Below are 12,763 nucleotides of genomic sequence, written 5' to 3' on the forward strand. Positions count from 1 at the left end.
CCTCTCCCACAATACCACGCACCCTTCCTTTCCAACTAGGGCCCGGCAGAATGGCTCCCGCAAAGAAGGGTGGCGAGAAGAAGAAGGGCCGTTCTGCCATCAACGAGGTAGTGACCAGAGAATACACCATCAACATTCACAAACGTATCCATAGAGTGGGTTTCAAGAAGCGTGCCCCTCGGGCACTCAAAGAGATCCGGAAATTTGCCATGAAGGAGATGGGAACTCCAGATGTGCGCATTGACACCAGGCTCAACAAAGCTGTCTGGGCCAAAGGAATAAGGAATGTTCCATATCGTATCCGTGTGCGGTTGTCCAAAAAACGTAACGAGGATGAAGATTCACCAAACAAGCTCTACACGCTGGTTACCTACGTACCTGTCACCACTTTCAAAAATCTACAGACTGTTAATGTGGATGAGAACTAATCGCTGATTGTCAAATAAAGGTATAAAACTGCAAAAAAAAAAAAAAGATTTTATTTATTTATTCATGAGAGACACACAGAGAGAGGCAGAGACATAGGCAGAGGGAGAAGCAGGCTCCTTGCTGGGAGCCTGATATGGGACTCGATCCCAGGACTCCGGGATCATAATCTGAGCCAAAGGCAGATGCTCAGCCATTGAGCCACCCAGGTGCCCCCACATCACCTCCAGCTTTTCATATTAGTAATCTTTTTCATTTTAACCATTCTAGAGGATGTGTAGTGGTGTTTCATTGTGATATAATTTTCCTTCCCCTGAGGACTAATGAAGTTCAGCATTTTTCCATGTATTTATTGGCCAGGTAGGCATCTTTTTTTGGTTTTGGTTTTCTTAAAGATTGTATTTATTTATTCTTGAAAGACACACAGAGAGAGGCAGAGGCACAGGCAGAGGTAGAAGCAGGCTCCCCGCAGGGAGCCCGATATGGGACTCAATCCTCAACTCCAGGATTATGGCCTGAGCTGAAGGTAGACACTCAACCACTCTGAACCACTCAGGCATCCCGGCAGTTAGGCATTTTATTTTATGAAACATCTGCTCAAGTCTTTTGCCCATTTTTAAAAAATCAAATTGCCTTTTATCAATTTGTAGGATTATCCAATATATGCTTAAAGAACTCTTACAAATATATATAGGTTCATTTTAAAATTTAAATCTTTGATTCCCTTGGAGTTTATTCCGATTAAAGTACAGGCCCAACTTTATTTTTTTCAGATGGTTACTCAATTGTCTTAACATCGATACTACACAGCCCATCTTTCCCATATCAATTGGAAATGTCACTTTTGTCATGTACTACATTTCTGTGTGTATTTTGGAATATTTCTGGGCTTTCTATTCTTCTGTCTTCCATGTGAAAGTACATTTTCATTTACTTAGCATTATAATGTGTTTAAATATCTACTAGGGGGTCCTATTGTTTTAGAGCTTTGCAAACTATTTTTATTTATTTTTCCATATGAACTCAGAACTGCTTTGTCTCATTCCAAAATTAAAAAAAAGAAAAACCACTTTACTGGTCTTGAAATAAATTTATGAGTTAACTTCTGAAGAATTAACATCTTCCTGATGTTGTTTTTCTAGTTTAACATGATTACACATCTTTTATTCGTTCACATCTTACTTGGTATCCTTCAATGATGCACAAACTTTTGATATGCAGAGCTGAGTTGGTGGGATAGTGAAGACAATCTGGGAGGCCATGAAACTATAAGAAAGTAAGAGACTAGAGTGGTTATTCAGGATCGCAGTCAAACTTTTCTTTGGATAGCAAATAAAGCTTAGAACCTAAGCAAGGTGTGAGGTTAGTGTGGAGTTACTGGAATAAAACCCAGTCCCCTCAATGGATCTAGAGAGTATTCTGTTAAGCAAAATAAGTCAGAAAGAAAAAGACAAATACCATATGGTTTCACTTACACATGGAATCTAAAACATAAAACAAATGAGCAAACAGACAAACAAAAAACCGAAATAGACTCATAAAAACAGAGAATAAACCAGTGGTTGCCAGAGGGGAGATACTGAGAGGGTTGGGTGAAATAGGTGAAGGTGATTAAGAGAACAAATTTCCTGTTATAAAATAAATAAGTAATGGAGACGAAAAGTACAGCATAAGGAATATAGTCAGTAATATTGTAATAACTTTGCATAGTGACAGATGGTAACTACGCATATTGTAATAAACATTATGTAATGTACAGAATTGTCAAATCACTGTTCTACATCTGAAACTAAAATAATATTGTGTGTCAACTATACTACAATTAAAAGTAAAATAAAAAAATGGAATACCATAAAAATAAACCAGATTCCCTCAAAGAGTGGCATCCTGAATAGAAACCTTGAAAACAACCCATCTCACAAAAGATAGAAGAGATATCACCTGTGTTGACAGTGTTCTTCAGAGGAGGGAAAAGATTTGATTGAGAACTCCTAACAACCCACTTTCACATAGGCCTCTGTAGGAAAACAAACAAACAAATATTTTGAAAAAAAGAAAAGAAAAAAAGAAAAAAACCAAGGAGAAATTTTAGGTTAAAACAATCCTAAATTGGTAGATCTTCCAGGTTCCAAAAGCAAAAGCAAATTTTCGTTGGCAGAACACACTTAAATCTTAGGTGTGGTGGGTTGAAAAGTGATTCCTTAAAATTTATTTCTACTTATGACCTCAGAATGTGACTTATTTGGGAATAGGATCTTTGCAGATGTGATTAAAGATCTTGAGATGAAACACCCTGAATGCAGAGTAGGCCCTCAATCCAATGATTGGTGTCCTTATCCCTGGGAGAAGAGATGACACAGGGAAACACACATAAATGAAAAAAGAAGCCATGTGAATATGGAGGCAGAGATTCATGTCATATTGCCACAGCTAAGAGATGCTGTGAGTCAGGACGCCTGGATGGCTCAGTGGTTGAGTGTCTGCCTTCAGCTCAGGTTGTGATCCCAGTCTGGGGATCAAGTTCTGCATCCGGCTCCCTGTAAGGAGCCTGCTTTTCCTTCTGCCTGTGTCTCTGCCTCCCTCTGCCCGTATCTCTCATGATGAATGAATAAAATCTTAAAAAAAAAAAAAAAAAAAAAAAGAGATGCCATGAGCCACAAGAAACTGAAAGAGACTAGGAAGGATTCCTCTCTGAGCTTCAGAGAGAGCATGGCCCTGCTAACATCTTGATTTCAGACTCCTGACATCCTAAACCCTGAGAGAATAAATTTCTATTGTATAAGCCACCTGGTTTGTGGTAAATGGCTATAGAGGCCCTAAGAAACGAAGACACTAGGTTTCAGGAAATCCATACAGATAAAATTCCAAGGAACTTGATTTCATCATCCCAAACTGTAAAATACACACAAAAATAAGCCATGGTAGGAAAAAAAAAAAAAAAAACAAACAATCAACATAAAGAACAAAATGCAGAGAACAATTTGCAAAAAGGACAGACATTGAAACGGTCATTGTGGAATATAAGGACATGCAATAGTTTTTTTAAAATAAAAGAGGTTATGAAAGTAGGTGTAGGTACAAGGAATTACCAAAAGTAATAGGATAGATTTGAAAATAAAAAAGCGTAACTTGGGATGACTTGGGTGGCTCATCAGTTGGGTGTCTGCCTTTGGCTCAGGGTGTGATCCTGGAGTTCCAGGATCGAGTCCCACATTGGACTCCCTGCATGGAGCCTGCTTCTCCCTCTGCCTATGTCTTTGCCTCTTTCTCTCTCTGTGTGTCTCTCATGAATAAATAAATTTTAAAAATCTTTTAAAAAGCATAACTTTTAATAATACAAAATACGTAATTATTCAAATTAGAAATTCAACTTGAAAGTTAAATAGCATATAAAATCTAGCTGAAGAGAAAACTTGAAAAAAAAGGGAAGAGAGAGCTAAGGAAGTTACTGAAAATGTAGCACAAAGATATAAAGAAATGTAAAAAATTAAGAAGTTAAAAGGAAAAAGGATAGAACAAAGACGAGGATTTAATATACTTTTTTATTATAGGATTTCAATTTTATTTTACTATATTTATTTTTCTTTCTAGATTTTATTTAAATTCAAGTTACTTAACATATAGTGTGGTAATAGTTTCTGGGGTAGAACTTAGTGATTCATCACTTGTATATGGCTCCCAGGGCTCATTACAAGTGTCCTCTTTAATGTCCATCCTCCAATTGCCCCATTCCTCCACCTACTTTCCCTCCCCTCAGTTTGTTCCCTATAGTTAAGAATTTCTTATGGCTTCCCTCTCTCTCTGTTTTTATCCTATTTTGTTTTTCCTTCCCTCCCTCTATGCTCATCTGCTTTGTTTCTTAAATTCCACTGGGGGCACCTGGGTGGCACAGTTGATGGAGCATCTGACTCTTGGTTTCAGCTCAGGTTATGATCTCAGGGTTGTGGGATCAAGCCCTCCACCAGACTCCGCACTTAGTGGGGAGTCTGCTTTGGTTTCTTTCACCCTCTGCCCCTCCTCTTACCCGCATGTGCTCTTTCTCTAAATAAATAAATAAATAAATCTTTAAAAAAAATTCTAGGGGCACCTGGGTGGCTCAGTTGGTTGGGTGACTGTCTGCCTTTGGCTCCGGTCATGATCTCAGGATCCTGAGATTAAGCCCCTCATTGGGCTCCCTGCTCAGTGGGGAATCTGCTTCTCCCTCTCCCTCTTTCTTCCTCTCTGCTCCTCCTGTAGCCCCATTCATGCTCTTTATCTCAAATAAATAAATAAAATCTTTAAAAAATAAAATAAAAATAAAAACTCTACACATGAGTGAAATCATATGGTATTTGTCTTTCTCTGATTAACTTATTTCACTTAGCATTATACGCTCTAGTTCCATTCACATCGTTGCAAATGGCAAGATATCATTCTTTTTGATGGTTAAGAAATCTCCCCCCCCCCCACTCTCTATATATATACACCACATCTTCTTTATCCATTCATCTATTGATGGCCATCTGGGCTCTTTCCATAGTTTGGCTATTGTGGACATTGCTGCTATAAACATTGGGGTGCATGTACCCCTTCAAATCACTATTTTTGTATCCTTTAGATAAATACCTAGTATTGCAATTGCTGGGTGGTAGGATAATTCCATTTTTTAGATGGTAATTTTAGCCATTCTGACCCGTGTGTGACTTACTGTGGTTTTGGTTTGTATTTCCCAGATAGTGAGTGTTGTCGAGTGTATTTTCATGTGTCAAATATTTGTATGCTTTTTTTTTTGTTGTTAATGAAAATAAGCTTTATTACATCAAGTAATAAATACATACAAAGATGCAAACAGTTTTAGTCATTTTCTTCCAGATGTTTGGATCAACTTACAGGAAAAGCAGAACTGAAATCCACACAGTCTTAGTTGGAAAATTTTGGTGGGGGAGGGGGAGTTCTTGTTAGATTAGGTTTGGTAGGTTGCTCTTTCTTCTGTATTTATAACTTGTGCATTTTTTAAATTGACCTCAAAGCACTAATAGTCATGCAAGCAAATGCTTAATTAAGCTCAAAAGAAGTTACATTAAGCAGAATCCACACCATGTGGCAAACGTATGCACTCAAAACAAAACCCTCAGAGTTGTATTAGCTTATGAAAGATCGTGTAAAACAATCTGAGTAACTTAAGTGTACTCCAAAAAGAGGATGAAAGGAGCTGGGATATCTGCTGTGAGATAGGGATCTTTTACGTGCATCTTTTAAATCAATGCTTAAAAAAAAAGAAAACAAAAAAATAAAAATGCTTAAAAAAATAAAAATAAAAACAAAAAACCCTGGGTAATTCCTACTTAAAATGTAAATCCTAGTCAACTGCAAAGTATTTCTCAATCTCAGAGCCTCATGAACCATGGGAGGGACACGGGAAGGAGAAACCAAACTGTTACCATTTTGAAAACAAGAGTTTCATCTGAACATGGGAGATGAGCTGTAACTTCTGGTCTTGGAAGAAGATGGAAAACCTTCTACGCTGATAGGCAGCTAGGACCTGGCATTCCGTTCCGTCTCAGCCAAGCACTCTCGAACCAGTCCTCTGGCGTGAATGATGCCTCGTTTTAGTCTCTCCATGGCGCTCTTGCTCCCTGCATAGGTGGGTCTAATCTCTTTCCCCAACTCTTCAATGATGGCCAGCAGCTCAGCATATTTGCTTTGGGGTACCTGGCTGTTCCCAGTTCCCTGGGTATAACCTAGAGATGGTGGCCCGTAGTCACTCAGCAGCTGGCGGTACTGGGAGGATGTGGCCATACTGGTGGAGGGCGGGTGGACACTCCCAGCCTGACACCCGCCGCAGTATATCACCCATACATCGGGCGGGCGCAGGGGCGGCCGCAAACTTTGAGCGGAGCCCGCTTTTTTTTTTTTTTTTTTTTTTTGAGAAATGTCTGTTCATGTCTTCTGTCCATTTCTTAACTGGATTTTTTGGGGGAGTATTGAGTTTGATAGGGTAATTACAGATTTTGGATACTGGTTCTTTATCTGAAATGTCATTTGCAAATATCTTCTCCCATTCCATTGGTTGCCTTTTAGTTTTGTTGATTGTTTCCACTGGAATTTAATATACTTCTTTGGGGGGCAGAGGAAGAGGAAGAGAGAATCTTTCTTTTTCTTGCTTATTATTTACTTATTTATTTATCCACTTGTTTTTATTGAAGTTCGATTTGCCAACATATAGTATAACACCCAGTGATCATCCCATCAGGTGTCCTCCTCAGTACCTGTCACCCCAACCCCCCGCCCACTTCCCCTTCTGCAATCCTTTGTTTGTTTCCCAGAGTTAGGAGTCTCTCATGGGTTGTCTCCCTCAAGGAAGAGAGAATCTTAAGCAGGCTCCATGCTCAGTGAAGACCTTGGAGGCAGGGCTCAATCTCACAACCCTGAGATCATGACTTGAGCAGAAATCAAGTCAGACACTCAACCAACTGAGTCACTCAGGTGCCCCATGGTTTAATATACTTCTAATTAGACATCCAGAAGGAAAGAATGGGGCTCAAGGATGCAATATTAAAGATGAAAATGGCTGGGAATTTCACAGAACTATAAAAAAGTATAAATTCTTACATTGAAAAAGAATGAGTTGCAAATAGATAAATGAAAAGAAATCCACATCTCAATATATGCCAAAAAATATACAGGACATAAAGGAGAAAGAGAAAAACTTTAATTCACAAAGAAAAATCTGTGTAAATGCAAGGAATAAAAAACCAGATTTCTCATCAGCCACAACATAGACAGAATACAGGGAGGAACATCTTTGATGTCCTGAAGAGCAATGCGTGAACTTAGACTTCTATACCCTGGAGAATTGTCATCCAACTTACAGGGTATAAAATTCTAAAAATGTTCAATTTGTTGAGGAATTTGGTAATGGATTTAGGTTGGAAGAATTTTGAGGCATGTGATAGAAAAATCTTAGATTTCCTCAAAGAGAATGTTGGTAAAATTATGGATGTTAAATCTGCTGTTGGTAAGGGTTTACAAGGAAGTGAGGAGCATGGTAGAGAAGGTGTGTATCATCTTAAAGAAGACTTAAATCATCATTAACATAATATTGAAAAAAATAAAATGCTATAGTAGCTGCTGGTAAGAGCTCACAAAGAGATGAGAAACATGTTATGGAAAAATGGAGGAAAGGAGATCCTTGGTATATAGTATTAGAAGCTTAGGTGAATTGTGTCCTATAGTTATGTGCAAAGCAGAATTTGTATATATGATGAACTCAGATACTTAGTAGAGAGTATTGAAGGTACAGACTGGCTGCTTCTTGTGGCATTTAGTAAAATATGAGAGGTAAGAAATAAATTTGGGGAAGAACTGTTAAAAACCAAAAGTGGAGGGGAACCAGGACTTGATGATTGAGAAATTCTTAGTCTATCTACATTGCAAGACATGCAAAAATTTAGAGGATTCACTGTAAGGAAACTATGTTCCGGAGAAAAAGTCATGGGTGTGGCTGTTGCTGGAATTCAGAGTATTCATAAATTCATAAATTCAGAGTATTCAATCTCATGAAGGACTCTTTGGAGAGATTAGGCATATGACTCATGGATCTCCTCAGTTATCTCAGCAGAGGCCAGGAATGGAAATGATGTTATCCAGTAATATTCATGGGAGAGGTTTTTGTTTAATGGAATGAATCCTCATGACACACATGAGAGACTCACAAGGTTTTTTAGAATATATTATGAGTAGAAACACTGTTAGCTTGGGCAGGTAGGAACAAATAGGACTAAATGAAAAAAGGCTGTTGAACCCCCAAAATTCTACAGGCAGTAAACAGGTTGATAAAATAAATCAGTGACAAACATATGCTCTTATTTAAGAAAAAGTAAAGGATAACAAGATGCACAACTATTGGCCCAGAAAGCAGAGATGAGAGCCACAGAGGATTGTTCTCAGGCATTGGATTTCAAAACTGCTTGGGACCAGTGATTCTTTTTTCTCTTTTCTCCCTTCTGGAATGTGAATGTCTATAATTGTTGTCCCATGCTTGTCCCATCATTGTATTTTGGGAACAGATAATTTGTTTTCTAGTTTTATGCATTCATAAATTGAGGGAAATTTTGCCTGAGAATGAATCACACCCAGATTCTCACCCATACCTTATTTAGATGGTAAGATTTGGGACTTTTGAGCTGATAACATTTAGATGAGATTTTGGACTTGAGCTGATATTGTAATGAGTTGACAGTTTGAGGTGTTGAGATGGAGTGGATATATTTTGCATGTGGGGTGATAGTGAATCCTGGGGGCCAAAGAGCAGACTATGATAGACTGAATAATTGCCTTGAAAGATACCCATGCCCTAGTCCTTGGAGTCTGTCACTGTTTCATTACATAGTAAGAAGAACTTGTAGAAATAATTAAGTTTAGAATATTCAAATGGGGAGATATTCTGGATTATCTGGGTGGATCTCAAATGAAATCATAAAGGTCCTTATAAGAGAAAGACAAGAAGGATCAAAAAAGGAAGTTGGAGGTTTAATGATGAAGCAAGGGATTGGAGTGGTTCAGGATATGGGTCATAAGCCAAGGAATTTGGGCAATCTCAAGACACTAGGAAATTGACTCACCTCTAGAACCTCCAGAAGGAACCAGTGCTTCTGATACTTTGGCTTTAGCCCACTGTAACAAATTATGGATTTCTGGATTCCAAAACTGTGAGTACATTTCTGTTGTTTTAAGCCAATATCTTTGTTGTAATTTGTTATAGCAGCAATTGGAATTTCATACAGAGGGTAAAATATAGCACATGAAATCTAAAAGTGTACTGCCTGGAGACTCTCAGTGCATGAGTAATAAACATATACTTTTAGAAGAAGGAAATTGAACTCAAGAAGAAAGAATGGGATGTAAGAAGCAGTGGTGAGTTAAGAAATAGATAAAACACAGGACAAATCTAAAAAAAATAATATTTTGAGGAGTTTTGTAATCAGGGTATGACTAACATACATAAATAAAGACATGAAAGATTAATGGAGACAGTTCATAGGAAAGTTAAAAGGTTAAGATCCTTGCTCTGTTCAGAAAGAGAATGAAAGCATTGCTTATATTTTTCCTAACAAAACCTAACGTTAGAGTTCTTTATGAAATCAAAGCTAACATTAAAATGTGCATATAAAAATTCAGGGTAGAGGTGAATAACATTTCTTTTGACTTTTTGTTTGCTTGAAAATTTTCATAGAAACATTTTGGGAGGGGAAAAAAGCCACAATGAGATTTCTACCAGTATAACTAAAATTAAAAAGTCTGACAATATCTAGCACAGCTGAGATTGTGAAGCAAGCAAAGCTCATACCCTAGTAGTAGAAGTGTAGATTGAACTAAATATTTTGGAAAAATTGCAAAATCTACTAAAGCTAAACATATGCATACTCTATGCTCCAGAAATCCAACTCCTAGGTAAAATATAAATTTAATATTAATCATATTTATGTGCACCAAAATCTATGTAAAAGAAAGTTCATGGCAGTTTCATTTATAATTACTAAAAGCTAGAAATTAGCCAAATGCTCAAAAAAGGAGCACGGATATGTAGTGGTACATATTTATGTACTAGAATACTACATGGCAATGAAATTAAATAAGTTACTACTAAAATGCAGCTATAGAGTGAATCTCATTAACTTAATATTGAAAGAAAGAAGCCAGACACAAAAAAATACAAACTTATTTTATTTCTGAAATTCAAAAACAAGCCAAACTAATCTTTGGTATTAAAAGTCATGATATTGGTTTCCTCTGGCTAGGGGAGAGAGATAGTGACTAGAAAGTGGACTGAGGGAGACCTTTGAGGTAGGTGGTTATGTTCACATTATTGATCTGGGGGGTAGGCATGGACATGCTTGCTTTCTGATAACTCATCAAGCTGTACACTTGATATGGTTTCTAAACTAAAAAAAATATTATAGTTTTAAAAAGCTCAAGGTAATGACTAGTAATTTCAAAAAGACAGTAAGATCAATACTCAAGCTGGGATGAAAGATCTATCAGCTATTTGGAGGAAACTGAGTTGAGAGGACGTAGGGTGAAAGCCTTGGAAAGTGGCCAAATCATAGGTATTCCCTGTGCTCTGCAGAGTGAGAACAGTGATATGGAGTACATGGCTATGATTTGCATACACTCTATGCTCGTCCTTGACAAATATATTTTTATAACAACCTAGAAGGCCAGGATGAACTTTAAAAGCACTACACTTACACATGGAGGTGGCAGAGAGTGAGTCCCAAGTCTGGGCCTCTGGCCCATCCCTTTCTTCATCCTTGAGGAGTGACACGAAATACATGGACATCCCTCCCACCCATCCAAGTTTTGTCCATGGCCCTGCAAACCACTACCATTTGGCCACCCTTGGGCATTAGGCTATGTGCACCAGAGGCAGTTGGCCTTTCTTTAGGAGGGTCAAAGAAGCCTGCGCCAACGCTGGAAATGGACTCAGGAGCATTTTGGCAGGATTTATGGGGTCTTGGCTCCTGAGAGGGTATGCTCGAAGAGGGAGGTGCTAGAGCTCTGGATGGGTACTGCCTAAGGGGGGCTCAGAGCGAGACATCTAAAACATGCTAGGTATAAAGACAGTATAGTCCTGTGCCAATGAGAGAATGCCTCAGCAGAAGTTGGAATGGACTGTATGGCTATGAGATAGGACTTTGGACGTCTCTGTAGATGTATGTTTCTATGCAAGAGAAATGAATCCAAGGATCAGCTATCCCCTCAGCTCACCCCGTACTACTCAATGCCATGATTCTTGGAAAACTTTCTAGAAATGAAATGACACCTTAGCAAGAATTAGGGAAAGAAAAGAATGTTGACCTCTTGAATTTACCCTAAAGAGATAGAGGAAAAACTCTGAAGTGACCTAGTTTACCAATAATTCACTGGCAAACTACAGCTGGAGAGAGAAATTAAGTTCAGGTATGGAGAGTCGAAGTTACTTTTTTTTTTTTGCACACCTGAATTTTGTGCACTGAAAATTCATACCTAATACAGATCATAACAGTGCTGCTTAGGGACACTATGGTTTCAAGATCCATCTATTTTTTAGAACATACTGACTCACAGTTCATGCTCATCTCATCACTGGGACAGGGAAGGAAGTTCAGAGCTCCAGTCTAAATAGAAGGTAGGCAGGTGGGGGATTGGAGGAAGATGGAGAGAAAGGAAGGGAAAGAGCAGACCGTGACTGTATTACAAATAACTCTGGAAATGGACTCAAAGGGTGCCTTCAACCCAGGAGTTCTCTTAGTGAACTCAGAAGATGATTTTGCTACTAAAATGTATAAATTGTTTCAAAATCTCCTGGCCATAGGTATTAACAAAAATTGGACTTCCCCGGGTGATATGAAACAAGACAATGTTAACAAAAGACTAACATCACTGTGTATCATGACACTAGTCAGGTATAATTGAAACAGGATGGTCTGGGCACATGAAAGTTGCTTCATGAAATAGAATACAGACCTATGTAGAAAAGATTCAGTCCAGTTTTAAAAAATATTTATTTGAGAGAGAGAGAGAGAGAGAGAGAGAGAGAGAGAGAGAATGCTACTGGGGGAAGGGGCAGAAGAAGAGAGAGAATCCCAAGCAGACTCTCTGCTGAGCAGAATCCCAAGCAGAGCCAGATATAGGGCTTAATCTCACAACCCCAAGATCATGACCTGAGCCTAAACCAAGAGTTAGATGCTCAACTGACTGAGCCACCCAAGTGCCCAAATTCAGGCCAATATTTATCTGTGTTGTGCAATAAAGAATGCTTTTTAAGTCAATGTGGAAGGATGGCTTTGGAGTAAGCACCAAAATACCTTCAGGATAAAAGAAAAAGTTGAATGTGAACCATTAACATAAAATATCTGAAAGAAAACAGAAGTAAATAGTGTTATGTCTGGAGATAGTTTTTCTGAGTATAGCAACAGTTAATACTGTTTATAATGGCAAACAAATTGGATAGATCTGAATTATCTAATCATTAGGATAAACTATTATCTCGTAATTGGGATTAAATTGTGGTATATCAGTTCAACAGAATGTGACTGAGATAAAAAAATTATTCACAACAACATTTATTTTAAAATAAGCTATCAAAATGTATTTACCTGGGTACCTGGCTGGCTCAGTCAGTAGAACATGTGACTCTTGATCTCAGGGTCATGAATTTAAGCCCCTCCATTGAACATGGAGTCAACTTTAAAAATAAAATAAAATAGTTTTTTTAAAAAGTATTATGATTTGGTATTATAAAGAAAAAATATATATACACTTAGCAAAAAAGTGTAGAATATTAATAGTGTGAGTGTATCTGAATGATGAGTTT

The 12,763-nt window shown here is 37.9% G+C and overlaps 2 protein-coding genes across 2 annotated transcripts; one reads left to right on the top strand and one right to left on the bottom strand.

The window, feature by feature from the left end:
• LOC129522268 (60S ribosomal protein L31-like) lies at positions 1-468 on the top strand. The gene has a single exon (XM_055344397.1). The coding sequence runs from the start codon at positions 51-53 to the stop codon at positions 426-428; it is 378 nt and encodes a 125-aa protein (XP_055200372.1). The 5' UTR covers positions 1-50; the 3' UTR covers positions 429-468.
• A 4,741-nt stretch (positions 469-5,209) lies between these two features.
• LOC129522059 (cyclin-dependent kinase 2-associated protein 1) lies at positions 5,210-6,252 on the bottom strand. The gene has a single exon (XM_055344138.1). It carries the CDS (start codon positions 6,202-6,204, stop codon positions 5,941-5,943), a length of 264 nt encoding a protein of 87 aa, XP_055200113.1. The 5' UTR covers positions 6,205-6,252; the 3' UTR covers positions 5,210-5,940.
• Between the last annotated feature and the right edge of the window lie 6,511 nt (positions 6,253-12,763).

The sequence above is a fragment of the Nyctereutes procyonoides genome, unplaced genomic scaffold (genome assembly GCF_905146905.1).
Source record: "Nyctereutes procyonoides isolate TBG_1078 unplaced genomic scaffold, NYPRO_anot_genome, whole genome shotgun sequence".
Lineage (NCBI taxonomy): Eukaryota > Metazoa > Chordata > Mammalia > Carnivora > Canidae > Nyctereutes > Nyctereutes procyonoides.

Excerpts from the sequence above, each read along its gene's own strand:
- LOC129522268 (XM_055344397.1), top strand. The coding sequence starts at position 51 with ATGGCTCCCGCAAAGAAGGGTGGCGAGAAGAAGAAGGGCCGTTCTGCC.
- LOC129522059 (XM_055344138.1), bottom strand. The coding sequence starts at position 6,204 with ATGGCCACATCCTCCCAGTACCGCCAGCTGCTGAGTGACTACGGGCCA.